Source organism: Apostichopus japonicus, chromosome 8 (assembly GCF_037975245.1).
Source record: "Apostichopus japonicus isolate 1M-3 chromosome 8, ASM3797524v1, whole genome shotgun sequence".
Classification (NCBI taxonomy): domain Eukaryota; kingdom Metazoa; phylum Echinodermata; class Holothuroidea; order Aspidochirotida; family Stichopodidae; genus Apostichopus; species Apostichopus japonicus.
Genome location: NC_092568.1, coordinates 35,932,841 through 35,955,000, shown reverse-complemented (window position 1 = coordinate 35,955,000; position 22,160 = coordinate 35,932,841). Strand labels below are relative to the sequence as shown.

At 35.1% G+C, this 22,160-nt stretch overlaps 1 protein-coding gene across 1 annotated transcript in view; it reads right to left on the bottom strand.

Moving 5' to 3' along the window:
• Positions 1-22,160, bottom strand: part of LOC139971873 (muscarinic acetylcholine receptor M1-like) — an 82,763-nt gene that overhangs the window by 46,118 nt on the left and 14,485 nt on the right. Inside the window, exon 2 of the mRNA XM_071978662.1 lies at positions 1-39. This exon is cut by the window's left edge and continues 44 nt beyond it. Coding sequence (XP_071834763.1) covers positions 1-18 — 18 coding nt within the window. The 5' untranslated portion in view covers positions 19-39. The remainder of the gene's footprint in view (positions 40-22,160) is intronic.

Here is a 22,160-nt window from a genome sequence, read left to right as displayed (position 1 = left end):
TATAGCATAGCGGCTCATTATTACCAATGGAATAGGAATCTGAAATAGATAATTTGAACAAAAAGTAAGAACTGATTATATTTTGTGACTATATCAAAGAAAAGAAAGCATGAATCCGATAACTATACACACTGTACCACACTATTTGTACGCATAAACACAGCACGTACAATTCAAGTAACAGTTCTAATAATAAACAAATACTACGATCTACATTATGTAAGAGAAACAGATTAAGAGTTCCCTGTATTTAAAGGGTGCCCTTGGTATTTTAAAGAGTGCCCTCTATTTAAGTAGTGTCCTCTATTTAAAGAGTGTCCTATTCTTTAAAGAAGTTATGACACTAGTTGCAAAACCTACTTAAATTTTGCTTTAATTTACTTTGACATTAACCGTCTCGGCATACCTATATCTTTTAGGGAGTGAGGTCCCAAAGTAGTCTCAGAAAAAGAATAATTTATTCTGACGGAAGAGAATTTTAATCTCGTTGCAACCATTAAAATATTTTCCTTCTCATACAGTTTTCATAATTCATATCTCCCTTTGATATGACACATTAAATGCACCCAACACATCGTAACTTCAATTGATGCATATCATGGACGTACCACCCACTCAGTTTCAAGCTTCGAAAATATAATTTTTGATCAGTCTAATGTTATATCAGTCACATTTGGCTGTAACTCCGCCAAAAGCTGTTTAATCCTTGCAAGTCACTCCTTCGTCTTCAAGTAGGGTAAGTATGCGTATATTATAGTCAACGTTTTAATTGCTGTTCAGATGTGCTAGCATTGTAATGCGGTTAAACAGATTGAGAAAAGGGGGAACAAGGTAGATGATAGAGAAAAAAAAATGAGATCGTCGCACTATTTTAGAGATTAAGAGCCTTCATTATACATAACCTTTTCCCCCTTATCCTCGTTTGCTTCATTTAACAGAGATACTTTCAACTCATCTATGACGTAAATTTGTGAGAGGACGCAAAGGTATCTACCGGTGATGGTCAGTAATGTCATTTTCAAGTTTCATCGCTAGAGGAGATTCATTTACATTGGTGGGAAGAAAGTCTTCCAAGGGTTTTGTCTTCTTTCGTTTTTTCTTTCCTTTTTTTAAAAGACAAGATCAAGGGTATTCGATATAAAAGGCTACGATAATTTCCTCTTCGATGATTTGAAAGTATAAACGCCCATTACAATTTTAGATAGGTCAGCACAATGATAGAAACTCTTCTTTAGCATCCTCCAACAATGACATCATTGTCTACGTACTTTTATTTAGTTTCTCATCAGATATGGAGGCGGACATGTTCCCTTGTCTTTGTATTACGTACCCCTTTAATGCTTGAAAAGCTCTTCCGTTTTATTTCCTTTATAGTTAAACAAATATATAATCTCGTTATATTTCTTTGAATGATGTTAGTGAAATAATGGTTTTCCATTTCAACGGTAATATGCAATAATGAGTGTTCTCGTCTTACACTACATCACATGAGCTTTCCTGTGCGTGTTGCTAATCACCTATCGTCAATGTTTGAAAAAGAAAGGTATACTTGTTGATCCGGTACTCTCTGAATAAATGTGATCTAATAAAGTAACTTTCTTATATATGCAGCACGGACATACAGACGGTGATGTTCCCAACCTCCTCAAACACACGTTCATTGCTCCTCTGCACCAGCAGCATCGGCAATGAAAAATTGAGAGGTATCGATCCCCTCTTAATCGTACGACCTGGTGTCATATTTAGCGAACCTTCTGAATCTTACATGGCTAGTATCCACAACACCCGAACGTAACCCAAACGTGCTACCATTTCGGATAGTTAAGACTATAGAAGACTACGGAGGCTGACGTGCTCCTAATGCTCTTGGCTTTCGGACACTGTCCGATTACTCCAGCCATTATAGTCCGGCTCTGTTATGCAGTCAGATTTTATGAGATTTTGTTCACGTAACAAAAAATGAGGATAATCTGGCCATTCAGTGATCAATCTAATTCTACCTACTATAGTACTACAATGTATACGAACGAAACATGCTTAATACATGCTACTAAATATATTACAGCACTTCCCATCTTGATAGCTCATTCCCTTGCTGAGAGAGATTAAATCATCTTATGTGGATGACTACATTGCGCATTGAGTTGTGATGTTCTTTATACATTGAAATCAATGTTTAGTTGCGATGAAGTCGTTTATATCATATCTTATCAATAACACAATAATCACATCCTAACTGAAGTTTCAAGGTTACAGAATCATGTCAAAGAGAAACGAAAGCAGCTGATGGCGTAAGTCCCCGTTAGAATAATGTTTAATACACTCATACACATTAAAAATGAAAAACATTCAATAAATTTATATCTCAGTTACGGAACAAGTTATTAAGCTGAAAGTTGGATCATGTGCTTCGTTCCAAAATAATAAATAAAATAATAACCGTATGAAAAACGCATACTTCGTTTTCACTTTAAAGCTTAAATTGAGCCAATAGTTCTGTAAGATAAATGTCAGAAAAAGAATTTAGTAAGAAAGTAGTCAATGTAAGGATTTTACATAAACTGTTAGTATAGGTTATTATAACCCTATCATTTGTAATCTGCGGTTGCACGACATCAATTTTCCGCAACATATTTTACACATCCTCGAATACTTAATAGATTTCTCATGCGTGATTTTATAATACATTCTTAAATGAATAATGATACTGATAATACTATTAAAATGTAAATTAAATTGAAAATAATGTGAAAATAAATCGTTCTGTAATCGCCCAAACTTGCTCAAAATATTATATGATTTCTAAGAATTTTTTTTTTCATTTTGCCGATCATAGTCCTTTAAAAAAAAAACAATCACATCGAAGGTTCCGTATAACGCGAACGTGCACATCTCGTATACTAGAGCAATACACATTTTGTTAAGATTTTTTAATTTCTTTTTTTTCATTATTAGATAGCCATCCGATTTACTTACTGCCCGGGTTATTTCAAAGCAAACAATAAACATCACTATACCATAAAGCTCGCGTGATTAACTCGCTTTATATATATAGTGCCACTCGTATTAGAAATTTGTTCCACGTGAGTTAGTTTTTCAACGAATTATTCACGGTCTCCGAACACTTGATCAACACTAATGTGTGCATCCCCCCCTAAAAAAATCTCATTAGTAAGTTTCATGCATTTGTTTATAGTGTGTTGTCCCTGAATGGAAATATACTAACAGATTTTCATTACCTGTCCAAAGCTATTATACTTAAAATCGTGGAATGTTTGCCTTTTCGCGGATGACATTGCAATTAGGATGTTGTATAGTTATTATTGTGTTATCGTACTTTGTAGCAGAGAGGTACCAAAATAGAAATAAAATTGAAAAAAGATGAAGGGATAGGTTATATTTGTCCTTCATACCGTAACTTTGACCATGGTAATTTTACTGCACTGGACTGCATCAATATTGATTCGTTAGTTAGTTATAATATATTGACATTATATTTATATTACCTTACATCACAGTGATATTGAAGAACATATAATTGGGAATCCATGGTCAAGTCAGTTTTAGTCTTCCGAAACAGTCGTTTTGAATGTTAATGCATGAGTAATAAACAAAGTATATCTTTCAGTTGATTAAATCCCTTTTAGAGGTTGATCAAATAGTTTATCACGATTTAACAAGATCCAATTACATTTTTACTGAAATACTTTTAAAAAAAGAAAAGAAAAATATGAATAGTTTGTGAGGGTTGCCGAACAGGATCACCATAGTTCAATCCTTTTGTTCTCCAAATATAATAGAATGTCAAATATTGTTCACATATGCTCAAACTTTAACATGCATTTTAAAGGTCACCTGCGAAGCATTTTCCAAGAGTAATATATTGCAAAAGTAAACAAGATGGCTTATAGAGAAATAGTACGCTCGGTTACGAACGACGTATACTATGATTGGGACCTTGGAGAACAAATTATAAAAAGAGAGCAAAATCAGTAATACAAAGAAAGTTTACAGGGAGAGTATAGGATAGCTGGAGTACTATATTCAAGTTCGTTATCCTTTCACATAGCCTTTACACGTTTATTGCTCATCCACTTCATATCCGACAGATCCTAATGTACCATCTGGCATATAATTTTGGTGTATGTTTTACATTCCGATCATTTACACGATATTCATTACATAAATCATGATTTGCGGTTGGATTTCTAATAACCAAAAGTGGAGGAATTTTTGTTGTTGTCTGCATTCTTTGTAAAAATGTAAAATAAAGTGGCATACAAGAACATTATCGTTTATTTATAAAACTTCAAGGGGGTCTTTTTCCTTTAGTTTAACGTTAGAGGCCCAACAAAACTACGAGGTATTGCAACATACTATCCTGTCACTAGCTTCAAGTTCTAATCAGTTTAACACATTATTTGGAAATCTATGTCAATTGAATACAGACTATGTTTTATGCAGTCAATGGTCATACATTGGTATACTTCCTGACGTTGACATGCTGTAAACCATGACTCATGTTTTGAAATTAACCCCTTTTCCCCACAAAAAGGCTAGAAATGATGAAGCAATGGTCATTCGTGTTCGAACTTCAACAAATACTTTGTTACCAAACCTCAAATCATGCCTCAATATTAAGAGAGAGATTATATTTTCGAAAGTTAACCTTTTTTTCATTGTCAAGGAATATTTTAGAGAGTACCAGCCTTCAACCGTCGACGATACATTTGAGCAGTAAATGTACTTTTTGGGAAGCCTACAAGTGATGACCTTTAACTTTTGCCAGACTAAATGAAGCTCTTTTGACAGTCTCATCAGATCTGTTACACTTCTCTGTGCAATTTCATAACGGGAATAGATAACTACTAAATGAAACGAATGGTCATGTTACTAATTCAGATTTTTGTCATTGTTAATCACATTCATATATATGTCTTTCTGTAATTTTTACTTTAAAATAACAAACGTCTGTTCGGAGTGCAAAAATAATCCTACATAGCTTCGGGCTACGAGGCTTAGTGTATTGTCGAGTAAAAAAACACACAAAAAAAAACACGGTCTTTCCTTAGAGCAATCTTTTTGCTACGTCTTAATTGGGAAAGGACTTAAACAGGCACCTCGGTTCAAGCTTTGCTACACTAATCAATCTCACAATTCCGTTGGCAATTCTTAAAATTGATTAAATGCAACGAAAATCAAACCTTATTTTAAAGTCTCCGTTGAGGCCGAGGAAACTGTACCGAGATCATCATCTGTGATATACAGTCGAGATGTTTTCGTTTCTTTCTAACCTTTTCCTTTCCTTTATATATTTTGTTTTGTTTTGCTTTTTTCTCTCTATTTTGCTTTAGTTTTACAACCAGGGACTAGAGGATTGGCTGTACTGATGAGAACGAATTTATCACCGAAACTAAGACTCTTTGCCCCCAATGCTTCCTCCTGAGAATGACAACCACGTCGAGATTATTTATAATTATTAGTCTTCTTGCTGTGTTGTCTACACAAATGTTCCATACACTACAATTATAAATTATTTGTTATTTTTGCGGAAGGTTGCATTTATTGCATAATTAAAAATTTCTTTCCTAACTTTTTTCATGCCCTTGTGTTTGTTTGAAAACAGGTTGCTAGGAGACAACATGCATCATTTATATAAACAGTACTATATATATATATATATATATATATATATATATATATATATATATATTTATATATGTAACTCGGAGTTTCACGCTTTATAGCGATCTTCAGACAACTACTAGTGTTCCACTAGTCTCATCTAGTATCAACATATATTCCGCTCTGTCCAATGGACATAGAGCACTCTACTCTACTCTCTCTCTCTCTCTCTCTCTCTCTATATATATATATATATATATACATACATATATATATATATATATATAAATATATTTATATATATATACATACATATATATATATATATATAAATATATTTATATATATATATACATATATATACACACAAATATATCTATATATATATGTGTGTGTGCATTTCTGTCTGTGTGTTTGTGTCTGTGGTATAAGAATGCCTCTCGTTGTCCGGTTGTCAGGTATAGTATAGTTCAGTAGCAGGCATACAGGATCTTTTATATTCGCATGAACATATTCGGCCAAGGATCAATCAAATTCCGTCGAGTCTCATATTTTTCCATTGTCAATCGCCCACGTTTGCTCCACACAATTTACTTCTATATCATTGACTACTCTGTAACAATCAAGTATAAAGTTGAAGGTACAGTTTCTTATACATCAACTTGTCACATCAAATTTTATGTCGATGGAATGCCTTAGAACTGGAAAGCTTGCTGAATGAGTTGATGGTAAAAAAATGGTACGCGATAGAGAGAGATAGAGGTGGAGAGAAAGAGAAAGCGAGAGAGGGGGGGGGGGGGTAGGGGTCAACAAGAGGTATTCTGTTATACAAACGTGGTATCGTAGTCCATTAGAAAACTGGCGAAAGACAAAAATATGTTATTGTATATATACAAGCTAGAACATTGTTGTACGTAATGAACAGGTGTTAAAAGATGAAGGTCTGTAGAAAATATTTACTATATGAGTGTGTTGTACTTAATGGACTTTTAAACATGGAGCATCGATGGGCCTTACATGAGTTTGCAGATTTTGAATAAAAAAAGTGTAAAGGTGAGAATACTTAATATCATATATATGTAAGCAAAATATGATAAGTGCAGGAAAATGTTTTATTTATAAATGACATCCAATACAGAAATCATAGATTATTCTCGTCTTCTTGATAAACATCCTCATAGAATAACACATACACAAGTGACGTAATATTTGATAATTTAATATTTGATGATTTTATAGATTTGTAAAGAGAGACATTACACAAAAATTTGCAGATTGCTTGTGGTATAGACCGATATAAGGTTGTTTGTCATAAGCAATAACGAAATTAACAAAACGTCCTGTTTCTCTTGCATGTTGTGTTGCATGGGATTCTGTGAACAAGTACATTACATTGTTGTGTAGTAACATGAGGATTACCATTCAATCGATAGCCATGCCGTGCCATCGATAGCCTGAAGTGCTGTGCCTAGGATCAGCTACAATTAATGGAAAAGGACTAGCGAGTTGGGACAATTTGCGAATGCTATATTACCACTCTATACACTCCTTCATATCATGCTTCATAGCTCTTTTACTAACAGTACAAACAGTTCCTAAACTTTATCTTATAGAAACATGATATTCATACTGCTCATACTGACAATACAAGTGCTTGGAAGCGGGACAAAAAAATACAGTTTAGCAAACAATTGTACCGACTGAGTGAAAGAACACATCGAAATTATATCGTGACGCCTTTTTATGAACCAAGTTCCCATTCCATATTGTATTTCCGCGCATGCGCCGAACTAATGAAATTTCTAATAAGCTTTGGGATATCGTTAACAGTTATACGAATCCTTTACAGGTTCGGCGCAGTGTTATCAAACGTTGACAATGGATGGTATAACTGAAGGATAAAACAATACGTAGCCGCCAAGCAAAATCAGAATGACCTTTGACAGCGATATTTAACCTTCACAAGGAGGTGTTTGCCACCTGCATCTGAAAGATATATCATAGTCAGAGGATCATATTCGAATGGAGAATTAATAAACGGGAAGCATCATTATTGTAGTTAATGTTTGAATATGAACATCTTACTTCGTTTCCTCGCATTTATTCTTAACCAGTATATATATATATATATATTTAAAGAGGATGTGGGAAAAGCGCGTGTGGCATTAACTCGATAATATTCCATACATCTTTCTAGACGCAAGTTAATGTTTGACAAATGAAAAATTTAGAAAAAAGAAGAAGCTGTATTCTTAATTTAAAAGCTAAAGCATAAGGAAACAGTTTCTTTGTACAACAGTGGTACTTGTTTGCAGTATATAACACGTTACCCACAGTATATTTAGCTTACAAGTGATGCTAATCAGGGATAAGAGGTAACATCATTCCCTCCAAGAATAAACTTATCTCTCTCCATCGACTCAACTGATCTACTTTTACGACATATATCGATGGCAAAAAGGCCAGGAAGTCTCTTCTAAGCTGGTTATTTATCGATCACGTTACTTTTGACTGTTATTGTATTAAATGGTGCTGTAAGTACGATCATTACATTGCCGTTAGCGCATGCTAACTGGATTGAATATTATGTGCGTGTGTGTGTATACGTGTGGGGTTGAGGGGGTAGGGGAGGGGTTGTCTGGGTGTTTCGATGGGGAGTTGTACTCATTTTCAGACAGACACGCATATACGAAATCGAAGTTTCAGTGTCCACTTTGGAGGATGTTGAACTAGCAGAATTTGTCTGTACGACCAACATTAATTTTAAGTAACCTTTCCTCACAGATACAAATTTCTTACAGTATATCCTAATTGGGTGAGCAACATATATCGTCAACACAATTTTATTTTATGGTGTTGAGTTAACTGTTAGAAACGATGTAAAGCTGAATCAGGAATGCTGGACTATAAAATTCATGTGTTTACGCACAGATGTGCTTTTTATTCAGACCGAGGACCCCATTGTATTTTCCATTGTTCAAATTCATGTACCCTAACCCCTTAACAATAGAATTCTTGCCAAGACATTTCTTTAGAAATCACATCCGAGGATCTGGAATTCTTTTGTTCAAGTCCTCAGTCAGAGAACAAAACAAACACACACTCATATCTATATATATCGAATCAGGCTGCTATATACGCAAAATACTCGTAGACTCGACACAGCTAACATTATTTGCTAACCGAGGACTAAAATAAGAGGAACATGAAACAGAACGAATAAGAGACAGCGTTTTTGACTTGTTTTTTTTTATCACCCGGTCTGGCATCTGTTGTAATTGGCTTTTGGCAGGCATCTAACTTATACCTATCCCTCGGTCTTGACTTGGCTAGATTACAAACTGACATGTAATTAAATTACACATTCTATCGTCCAATATGGTCTTGAGTAATAATGTCGCAAAGGTGGAACAACTAATTCTCCGAAACATCAGATGCGAAATTAAAAAAAAAGGATGTAAAGGGAGAGTGTTAGGGTCTACTTACGATGACTTTTAAGGGATTTTTTTCTTACCAAGGACGATTGAGGTTATAAGAATTCTGTTTTTTTATGATGCAAGTCATCGAGTATCATGTTGTAATAAACAAAAACAATATTCTTCCACATTGAGACTAACAGCCGTTTCAACATGTAATAAAGGTATGATCACGTGACTCAGAATAAAGGTTAGCAAAGGTTGGCTCTGATAGACTGAAAGCACAGACTTGTTTAAGAGATCAATTGAAACGAGGTCACTCTTTGATAAAGGTGACCGCTACTCCCCTTGACCTGCACTTGAACACGGGTTTGTGGAATTGTGTACTTGTACTCTTACTCATGCTGGCCCTGTCGAGGTATAAAACCATTTCAAACTTTAACACTAAGAAAAACAAAATGTGCATATATATATGTATATATACATAGGTGCTATATATAGGCCCTATGTATATAGGCCTTCTGTATTCTTCTGTATATATATATATATATATATATATATATATATATATATATATATATAAACTCAAGTATAGACTAGAATAGTTAAATGATTAATGGTTATTACTTGTGACAACCCTTAGACGATTCATGTAAGCAGTGATATTAAATTGCACACCAAAAAAACAATAACACTCCAAGATTCTTTATCATACATGTGCCGAATTTCCCTAATCTGTCATTGCATGCAGTAGACTTAATCCGCTTCGGCTATAAACGGAATGCTTGCACATATTATACTAACAGTAAATGGAAAGAAACAGGAAGAAAGAACTGAAGGAATATCATGAAGAGAAAAATCGATGAAATTCCTATTAAAGATATATCGGTTATCAACGCTGTTGCCAGCTATATGAAACATCATTAGCGTTAAAGCAATTGCATAGCTTTTATGCGGTATTGTCTCGATTTCCATATGTTTTGGAAGGCGAACAGTGATATTTAAAGCCATCTATAGGGTAATTGCGGAATCATGTCAGTTCACGACGCCCGTATAGTTTGGTTACACACATCAGTGAGGCAAAGCGTTCGCGGAGATTCATGTATGTTTTAGTAGTATAATTCATTGATTGTGCCAAAGGCAACCCCCTTGGGCATTTACCATTCGTTCAATAGTGACAACACTGCAAGGGGAAGGACAAATATGATTTGATGCGGCGGCATCATTTTTACTTGTTCTTCAGATTGAAATATATATATATATATATATATATATATATATATATATATATATATATATATATATATATATATATATATCTATATATATATATATCTATATATATATATATATATATATATATATATATATATATATATATAAATATGTGTGTGTGCGTGTGTGGATTTACGGTTGACGTTGCTGCAAGGCTACTAGCATTCAGTATGGGTACGCATACTATATCTGAGCCTTTTTTCTTATGAAGAACAACAACGCCATGACGGTTAGTCGTTTTTATCACAAAATAATGAATACGCAACTGTTTCAGGCAGGTGTCATATAACGTTTCGAATACATATTCTGTTCCTTTCCTAGGTGTAGCATTTGTAACCTATTAAATCTAAGCATTGATATTGCAAGGCGAAACAAATACATAAAGAAAAACAAAAATCCGTTACCTGCCCAGCAGAAAAAAATGAGTAACTTACATCTTTGGTTGCGAATTACATCCTACAAGTCTTTCGGAATGGCAAGGGGGGATATACTGTACAATGAGAAACGCAGCCTTCAAAAATATTAGCTGCAAGAAATAGAATTACGGCGCATTTATAGCCCTTCTCGACAGCATTCAGGCTATCTAGATCATATTGCAGCAGCTATGTTTCTGATTAGTTAGCTGTCGAGTGATGGATGCTCTTCTCAAGTAGATACCTCAGGGAGATTGCAATTTGACGTCATCAACATTCGAAATACTTCACTTTTCAAGAAATTGAACCCCCATCTAGCATTACTCAACCAAGTTATTTGCATCCACAGGTACTTTATTCCGTGGAGTACAAAAGTATGTTAACCATCGAATGTGTAAGCAAGGCATGTGTGATTAATCAGTATTTACCTGAGCAGCAGCTTTTGACTTATTCAAGACTTTCTTTGCTTTTTTTTTTTACTGATAAAGAATAATAGATGACAAGAAACTCTTTTGGTCTGACATTAAATGTTATGTATCAGTTTCTTCTGAATAAAAGATACAGAGCAAGCGGTGATTCATATTTATTTAAAAAAAAAAAAACTGGCATGCTAAGTCTTTGAAACTACAATCCGTTATTTTACTGTTCACCAAATTTGTAAAAGGACTAATTAATCTATACCAAAAGCTGCTGGAAGTTGACAAACGGAAATAAAATGTTTGCCTGGCAGCACTTGTTTTGTGGGACACAAAGCTGGATTGAAACTTAAAACAAGCTTGCTCTGATAATGTGAGTTTTCAAATTGTTCGTTGCCAAAAGCAAGAAAGAGCTCATGGTATAGGGTGTATAAGGGCCCTTACCTCCACGTCACCTCATGGTACTTTGGAGAAGATGAAGGTAAAGGGAATATCGAAATATCGGAAAAGTCTATGCATAAGCTGGAATTGTGTCGCGATCAGGTGATAAAAATATACGCTTATACGGAGATTTATCTCTTTGGAAATTAAACAGATGTACACGAAATGAAAACAGAAACAGAAATACGATATCAATTTTGATTTTGTATATACATATTTTGTATATACATTTTTCTGTGTTGGACTTTAGGGCGTAGCGATTATCCCGAGGCCCGCGGAGGTGAAGGATTGTATTGGGCCCTTCTTGGGTATGGATGGTTGGGTGGGGGCGGGGTGGGTGAGAGGAGATGGGTTTGAGTGCTTGAGAGTTAAGACAAATAAACCTTCTACACTTTCTTATGACACTAATCCTACTATCCATACCAGCTGTAAAAATGTATTCAAAAGCATATTGAAGCTTTGATACATTTTAGCAAATTTATCTTACAAGCAATTTCCTTCTCAGATTCATCTCAGGTATATATATACGGCAAGACTCGTGTTTTAACCCTCTGCATTAATTAACAAATATAATACCGTGAGCTTAAATTTGATGAAATAAGTTTCTCCTGTCAAGCTGTGTTATAGCATGGAGGTCCACCGAAACAAGCACGGGGACAAGAATAAGCTAAAGAGGTGTATAGCACATGTATCGCCCAAATAATTATTCATTTCCAATATTAGCTATTATTTTTGTAAATGAGCTTTTACACTGCTAATCCACTACAGTCAAGCTATATTAAGTGCCTTGACTATTGCGTGAATTCTGCCCTCGGACACATTGCCTACATTATGGTATACCTTCATTTGAAAAACATGGCAATGATTTGCGTAGTAAGGTGACGTGAAAGAAGGTGACACTTTAAACACATGAATGGTGAAAAAAATGACATCATATCTTACATTACATAAAAAAGGTCCTTACAACACTAAAGCATGAGAACAATAAAAGTATGAAATTTCTTCGACTGTAGTCAAATTGTCTTAAGTCTGTTGCAAAAATCAATATCTCACGTTCGAGTCTCGTTTCTGTCGTGTCCTACAAAAGCTTCAATATCGACAAAAATTCCGCCCTTTACACTTAAAAAAGTACAAAGTGATACAAACTGCGACTGTAACTGGATTATCCTTAGGGTATATGTCACACACATATAGTAAAGGGATGAACTCCCTGAAGGAAAACGAATCGCACTGTTGTGTAATAGCTAGTAAGGAGGAGAAGAAGCGTTGCTGCAGATGCAGCAGAAAACGGCAAAAAAAAACCCGGGAAAGTCGCGAACCTATTTGATGATTTCCTTTTGGCTGTCGGGGATTTGACAGTTCTCTCGGGTTATATTACAACCATGTACAATCTTTGTAAATTTCTCTCCTTTTTGAAAGTACAACTTAATAACACCTCCTCCACATAAGTCCCTTGTGTGTAATATGTGCTAGAGTTTTAAATAGGAAGTTCTTGGGGAAAATTGAACTGTTATAACAGGGAAAAAGAAAGAAAAATACAAATCTCCTTTGATCAGATGCCAAAGAGGTATATGTTGAAGTTGGGATCGAGACAAATCTATTGCTTGTGGTCAGCTGGGAAACATCGACTTGTCTTGTCTCAAGATATTCCGTGTAATACAGTTCATATAACTTTGTAAAAAAAAAACGAAGAAGAAAAAGAAGAAGGGGGCTCACAACTTACTGGGATTATATTGCTAACCGACAAACACTGCCGAAAATGGTGCTAATAGACGCCTCCGCTCACTTAAAATTTACAGCTGTTACTCTCATAGAAATGCTGAAGTGAACACTTAACGTGAAACTCTTTCTCTCCTGCTGTAAAAATGTAGGGACTCTTGAGCCTATTCTAGGCTAAGCGATACCCGTTGCTAAGCAATCGAGTTTGATTTCCCTCACTTGACACCAAAATTAAAAGCGACTAATTTAGAAGCAGGGAAATTAAATCTTTGTTTTTACTTCTCTTTCGTTTTCTGTTTTCACTCTACAGCATAGCTTCAGAACAAACTGTGTAATTATGCACCGGTCTCTAACACATGGCACATTGTTGTACATCAGCTCTCCCGACACATGGCACACAACACCCTCTTATAGTTCGTAGCACACAAGTTTTCCATCACTCTCTTCACGCACAACACACATAGTTTACCTATCACTCTCTTGACAAATGACACACAGTTATGCACCACTCCCTTGAAACAGCACACACAGTTGCCCATCCCTCCTTTGACACATAACACGCATTTATGATTCTTTTTCTTGACACATATCACACAGTGTTCCATCACTCTCTTTCTCTCACATCAGAGACAGTATTGAATCACATTGTTGGGACATAACACATCCTTGGCAACCACTTTCTTGACACATTCATTCATTCATTTTTTTCCAGTATAAATTTACAGAAAGTTTATAAATAGGATGTACAAAAATTATTACAATAAAGAACATCAACAATACAAGTGAAGAAATAACAAAGTTTAAGAGATTAAGATAATAATCAACCATAAACTTCGTTACAAAATGTATCGAATGGCTACAATAATGGATAAAGCCGTTCTGTACAAAAAAGGACTGCTCTGTAGATGAAAGAGTACTTAAAGAGTAACATTCTAAAACATGGAGTGATATTTTGATTTATTAAATTATAATTTGTTTTATTGCACAGAAAATTAAGCTTGGAGTGTAGATAATGTCCCTTATTAGCTTGAATATTCTTGGCAAGTCTTACCAAATCAATCCTAGCAGATTCATTGATCGTATACAAAAGATTATCATAATAAAGCCTAAAATGTTTGAACAAACTTGAAGGAGACTTTTTATTATTCTCTTAGCTTTAATTCGTACAAAACGATACTAAACTGGAACATCATATACTAGGGTGGGCAAGATAGACGCAGTAAACACTCTTTCTGTTGTCTCACTGGAAAAGTAATGGACAGTGTATGCTAATGTCGAAACAACATAAGACACTTTTTTACTAACATATTCGAGATATGATTAGTAAAAACTAACTTATAGTCAATGCAGACTCCTAAACACATCGTGTAAAAGAGATATTTTTTTCGGATTCAAGAGGAGATTTCCCTGCTCACACAAACTTACAGTTATGTAAATAAAATACTGATAATCGTCTTGATCTCTCCAGTGTGTGCTTTAACTGATGTTGCAAGAAACGGCGGTTTTAATATGCATACTTAATTACGTTGCAGATGGAACCAAGTCGTATCTCATCAGTGTAAATGGTTAAAACGTATACCAGAGCCGATAGAGGACCCCTTCTTGAGGAACGCCAATTTTTATACCCGATTTAAAGAAAAATCCCCTCTGTAATTTCACTTGCCTAGACCAGCCTTGAAGGAAGCCAGTTAATAAGCCCCGTTCTTCAATAAAACTACATAGGTGTTGGATTAAGCGATTAGCCAAGACCGTGTTAAAAGTGCTTGAAAAATCTAAGAAGAAGAAAAAAGGACTTTTAACAATGTTGTATCCTTCTGATTGAAACCCCGAAACTATGTCTTGGATTTGAGTTAGTATCCATTTTTGTAGTCAAATTGATATTTGTATCATATATGTTCGCTGGTATAACTGCAATATATATGGAAGAAAAATGTTCTGCATGCAATTAAACTCAATTCTTGATATATATATATATATATATATATATATATATATATATATATATATATATATACCGGTTTCGAACCTCTGGACATACAATCAGCGTCCATAGCCTAGTGGTTAGGGCGTCCGCGTACAGAGCGGAAGGCCTGTGGTTCGAATCCCGGTGGAGGCTGAAAGTTTTTTCACTGTTCTTGATTTTCCAACTCATTACGATTTTCATTTATATATATTCATTTGTCTTTGTCGTTTACCTCCATTGCATTAACATAAAGTCTGTTCAAAGTATCTCTTTCGAGATCCGGCTTTAGGAATCACAAATGATTTTCGAGTTGGATAGCATCATGTTTGATCTCTAGAGTAGGGCAAAATATGTCACCAAAAACAGAACTAGTATTGTTCGATATAGGTGACAAACGCCTACAGTGGAATTACGACCTTCCTTACCGGTTTCGAACCTCTGGACATACAATCAGCGTCCATAGCCTAGTGGTTAGGGTGTCCGCGTACAGAGCGGGAGGCCCGTGGTTCGAATCCCGGTTGAGGCTGAAAGTTTTTTCACTGTTCTTGATTTTCCAACTCATTACGATTTTCATTTATATATATTCATTTGCCTTTGTCGTTTACCTCCATTGCATTAACATAAAGTCTGTTCAAAGTATCTCTTTTGAGATCCGGCTTTAGGAATCACAAATGATTTTCGAGTTGGATAGCATCATGTTTAATCTCTAGAGTAGGGCAAAATATGTCACCAAAAACAGAACTAGTATTGTTCGATATAGGTGACAAACGCCTACAGTGGAATTACGATCTTCCTTACCGGTTTCGAACCTCTGGACATACAATCAGCGTCCATAGCCTAGTGGTTATGGTGTCCGCGTACAGAGCGGGAGGCCCGTGGTTCGAATCCGGGTGGAGGCTGAAAGTTTTTTCACTGTTCTTGATTTTCCAACTCATTACGATTTTCATTTATATATATTCATTTGCCTTTGTCATTATATATATATATATATATATATATATATATATATATATATATATAATTATATATAGGTCTATAGTCATTGACTGAAGTCGGATATACTTGTTTTGGGTACGGGAGACGTTTTAGTAGGTCTCCACGAAGATGGAATCAGACTTTCATTTACACTTCTATTAAATAGTGTTTCAAATATACTTGACAGTTCCTCTGCACATTATTTAAAAAAAAAACCCAACACGAGATGCTGTCGAAACCTGAGGCAATTCCACTTTTAACAAGACTAAAGTATTCGATAACTTCATCCTCATTTGTTCTTTCTGGTAGGATCAAATTAACATTCTTAATAACAGCACTGTTGAAACGTCCAAGATGTTCTTTTCATTCAATTCTAAGTTCACTAGATATAATATGTTTATAATGCTTATGGGTTTTAGCAGACTCCAAAGAGAATTTGAATTTGATGTACTTTGTCAAATAAACAGATCTATTTTTGTGCTTACTTATTGATATCTCTGTGTAAGCTCTTTGCTGTATCAGCGGTTTCAACTACTTTCATCTTCTCTTTACTAATTTCTTTATTTTCTCATCTGCTAGCAATCTCTTTATCATCTCCGAGGCTGGTATAAGCTTAATCTGGAATGCATTTAATCAGTTGTAAAGTTAAATATTACCTGAAAACACTTCAGTGAGTTCATTCAAAGTATTATAGTTCTTGGTAAATACACTCCAGTTAAGCCAATCATTTCTCGTAAGTACTTGATATTTTCCATACTATAACGTCCCTCTCCCTTCTTCGTGTCTTTTTGTGAACGTGGCGATGTTTCTCTGTGTACTTTGGCATGATGCATATATGCTGAAATGGTCAGATGTGGCTATGGGATGTTGTTTCCTAACTTGATAATTATCATCTTTGACATACACAGCATCCAAAGTAGCCTGTGATCTTGGATATGTGATGAATTGACAAGGTTGCTTTGTAGCCCACAGTCCCAGGGTAGAGTTTCAGTTGATGTCCCATACAATTACGATGTTAGATCGAGGGTTGTTTTTTGTTAGTGCCTTCTTCAGGTCTGCATCAGCAACTGAAAAATTTGATGAGGGACTGTTATAAATGTTGACAATAGTGATATTGCCTAGACTACTTGGCAGAAAACGGGACGGGGAATCACAGCCAGTAGTTCAATGTCCGGCGATGATCAAGTTTGACATACCTTTGGGGCAGGAAATAGTCCATTCATTAGAAATGTAAGTTATTAAACCCCCACCATTAGCCGAGAACTCCCTATAATGGCGAAACATAGAAATTCTGCAGTTGTTAGGCCTTATATGTAACCAGGTGTTGCGGAATCACTTCGTTCCATGATTGACTGCCGTATGTTTGACTTTTTGTTTCTAGTTGCAGAGCTATGAAACAAAAGATTTGGCATATTTACAATAGTCTGCTCTAAATGTGTGAAACTTGCCTTGAATACTGTTAAAGCTAGAGGAGATTCCATAACGATGGCTGAAGTTAACAGACTGCGTAGTTATTAATCTCTTCTGCATACCAGTTCTCGTGCCTCTAGGTCGACGTCTTTCAGCGTGTTCATGCAGCACCACGTGGCTTCAACAAATGCTCTGTCATGCGGGCTTTAATGCTGCATAATGTACAAATTTTAATGTGTAGTATCAGGTTGGGACCAGATCCGTTCTCCACGGAACACGTATGGTGTTTGCTCTGTATATAGGTTCCAGTGTAAATGCCTAATACTTAGATTTATTGGAAAACTGAGAGAGAGAGTTGACACAATATGTTAACCTAAAGATGCAGCATCATCCTCGACAAATACGTTCAAACGAGCTGATTCGTTAATTGTTAGTTTTCTAAACAACACACCATTCCACAATAAAACGTAAACGAGGCAAGAAAGGTTGTTAAAAGCTAGAAAAATCTGCGAGTGAACAAAAATATTGCAGGCAGCTCAGTAGCGAGCGCCACTTCTTCTCTCACACAGCGCACAGTTATGCATCACTCCATTAAAACCACACACACACACTGAGTTTTCCAACACACAAGGACGTATTTACGATGCACTTTCTTGACACATAACAATTAGTTGTACATCACTTTCTTGTCACATCGGACGCAGTTATGAATCACGTTGTTGAGACATAACACATACCTGTCAATCCCTATCTTGGCACATAACGTACAGTTATGCATCACTCCCTTTAAGCAACACACAGAGTTGTAAAACACTCCTTGACACATGCGCTTATTTATGATAGACCCTCTTGCCATATAACACATAGTTGTGCATCACTCTAGTAATACCTCGCACGTAGTTGTACATCACTCTCGTGACACGTAACACGTGAAAGACTTGCGTCACTATCTTGACATATAAAACATAGTTCGGTCGTTTATGGGTCAATACGTAGAACCTTGTTCGTTTACCTATATTCTCAAAATTTATATTGAGGGAAATATGTATGTTTTTTTTTAAAATATCCGTTGCAAAATATCAATGTTGTCAGCAAAAAAGTCAGTATAAATATTACTATACTTAGTCTGCACCAAACATGAACCTTCTAACGAGTTTCAAGAAACATTAATAATGGAACTCGCATTCCAGGTTTCATTTGAATTATCATACTTCACTATAAACCAACTTTTCGTGATTACACTTACGGGATCATTTGTGCATTGAGAGCATATAGCAGACATACTTCAATCTTTGTAGGTTGCCTTTAGTAACAGTTATGGAAAGGATTCGCACGGCTGCTCTATCGCATCTGTTTAGTGCTAGATTTAATTATGACAATTATTGAACATTCATTGTCCTGAAAGTTTCAAAGAACATTCCACGCAAAATCATTTTCAAGAGGAATGTGCTTCATTTGCAGGATTTGATTATGTTACTAAACGTATCTTAAGTATATCCAATTACATTTAGCGTTATAATAACACAGAATAAAAGGATCAAATGTTTAGTAGGAGTAGGAGGAATATTTGCGCGGTTATGAATGTCAGGCTGGTGGCTTTAAAATAGAATGCTATATGATTAAAGTCAGTAACTGAATTAATGGGAACATAAAACACATATGAAAAGGCAACAATAATTCACAGCAGTGAATTTACTAGGATAACAACTACACGTGTACTCGTATCGCTTATATTTCATATACATAATCAGTCAGAATACAGTGTTATATTTTAACATTGCTGCTGTAATTATCCCAGCTGACGGAGTCTGTAAAAACTGCTATAGAGTCAAGAAAAGTAGAAAGAGAGAGAAAGAGAAAGAAAGAAAGATTATAAGACAGAGAAAGATAAAGACTCTTAGACACTTATGCTGCAACGGGAGTTTCATGAATTTAACACCATCTTTTTACTTCTCTAAATTAAGCCTTGTGGTTGATACAGAGTATTTCTGATTAGAGTAAGCCTCTTAGGTGACGGGTAAAGTGATTAGCCCAAAGGAAAAGAAGTAGTTGTTTTACCTAAAAATGACGTTGGTCGTGATTTTATTTGCAATTTATAACTCTGCCGATCGTATTAGTGTCTATGGTTAGTAATCAGTTCCTTAATTTAGCACGATGTTTAGACATTGTAAAGATACTTCTATGTGATAACTTCTATTTGAAATCGATCGGTTGCTTTCTCTTGACAAATAAAGAAAAAACGGAATAAAGAAAGAAAGAGAGAGAGAGAGAGAGAGAGAGAGAGAGAAGGAAGACGTAAAAGGGACTCTTGTCTTTAACGGTGTTTCTAAACAAATGGCTGTGATATACCCTTGGGATTTTATTGCACTTAATAAGTAATGATGAAAGGAGAATGAACCAATTTGGCTTCAACTTTGAACTATTCTACATGAATAGGTTCTATCATTGAGTACAAAAATAGATCCATAAAAACAGAAACAAATAAGGCTTGATATGGAAGCATGGAGACTATTTCAAGAGAGTTGATGGTCACCTAAGAAGATGGGCCTTGCATCGTGATAATTCTTTGTTTTAATTCGCTAGAGACTTATTCAGATCAATTAAAATTATAATAGCAACGAAAAACTGTATCCAAAAACAAGTAATTAATTTAATAATTAGTGGCCGACGCAGATTTAGTTTTCAATCGTGATATGTTGTTTATTGCTGCATCCATGCAGTCACAAGCTAAAGTTGTTATTTTGTGGAGAAAGTTGGCAAATGTATGAGTTACCGCATGAGATATGAGCCTATAAATGTAACCACTGGTGAGATGACCGAATGGGTGTCAATGGGATTATTTAATTGATATAGGGGAGGTATTCATTCTTCTATTATCTGCTACGTTAAAAATATGGTAGGCAATATGTCAGTATGTGTGTTGATATCGAGAGAACGTCGCAGTAACAATACAACACATATAAGTGTATATATATAAATATATTATATATATATATATATATATATATATGTACATCTACATAGTATACACATACACATACACGCACACATACACATATTTATATTCATATATTCATCTAAACTGATATTTACAAACACGTATATGCAGATACATTGAGTCACTGTACAGAGCGGTTAAATGCCTCTTGTATGGAATATAAAGATTCGTTTGTGCTTGCTACTGTTTGAGTGAAATGGGTTTGTCTTTACGCAAGCCATTTATCATTGGACCTATAGGCCCTTTATCGGAAGTGTTCGAAAACCTCGTCGTTTTCCAAGAAAAAAACCTCCTTTTAGATAATTAAATAAGCCCATATTTTCTTTATTTGCTCCTTTAGTTACATTTTAAATTTATTCTGAAGAAGACAGTTAGGCCTATATGAATATGAAAACCAAAATTCTTTATATTAATACTGCTACATGACTCATGTAGACATAAACATATAGCCATGCATGTATACATGCAGTATCTTAAATAATGAAAGATATTAAAATGTTTGATTTGCATCTTATAATTTCAGAAAAGTTGAAAAAGAATCGAACTATAATTTCCTACAATGGTAGGCTACAGTTGTGTCTTGCAAAGAACACGTTACCTATGTAAAATTTACAAATCAGACAATAAAAAAAAAACCTAATGACTTCATATACGTCAAATTATATTGGAATATTCATATCTTAGAGTTAGTCACACATGATTATTGTTGGCCTTAATAAGAATGGTTCGTTACACATGTACATGATGAGTGAACACAGCGCTACATCGTCTATTGCACACAGGTCATGCGTTCTTTCGACGCAATATTTCCCATCAATTTAGTCTCGTCGGTTTTTTTTTATGATATTATTATCGGTATAATAAAGAAGTATCCAGTGCCAGCACCAAGAAAGTACTAAGCATTTCAAGCATTAAAGCGTGAACTCAAAAAATAAACATGTTCAAACTGACATATCGGTAAGAATCTATTTTAAGTATGGGTACGCACTCCCCTTTCTGCTACGCTATCCCGATATATGATTGATTACCACGCAGTTTCAATTAACTGTTGTTTCACTCAGGCAACATGAATATTAAAAATCGGGAAGTGGAAGAAAACGATAAACATACCCTCTTACAGCATGGATAAATAGATTTTTATTTATTTCTTTTCCTCTTTTTGTTTTGGTCTTTCGTAAATTCCAAAGTTACCTCATACTTTTGGCGTAAAGAATAAAATATGGAATTTGCAGATAATATGATCGATACAGTGACAAACATTCTTTTTTGTGAACTTAGTTATACAAGTTAATTTATGCACAATCATTGACTAATCGAATTCACTTTAAGTGAAACCGCCCAACTGAAATCGTTGAGAACGCCCCAAGCGGAAATTGAAGTTGTTAAAGATTTAGTACCTCTGGTATCTTGTGTTACTCGTCCGTGACCAATCTACCTTTGCTGTTTGCTTCGCAATGCAATCTATGAATATGTGAAGGTCGCAGAAAACTGCGAAAACTCATGGAATAT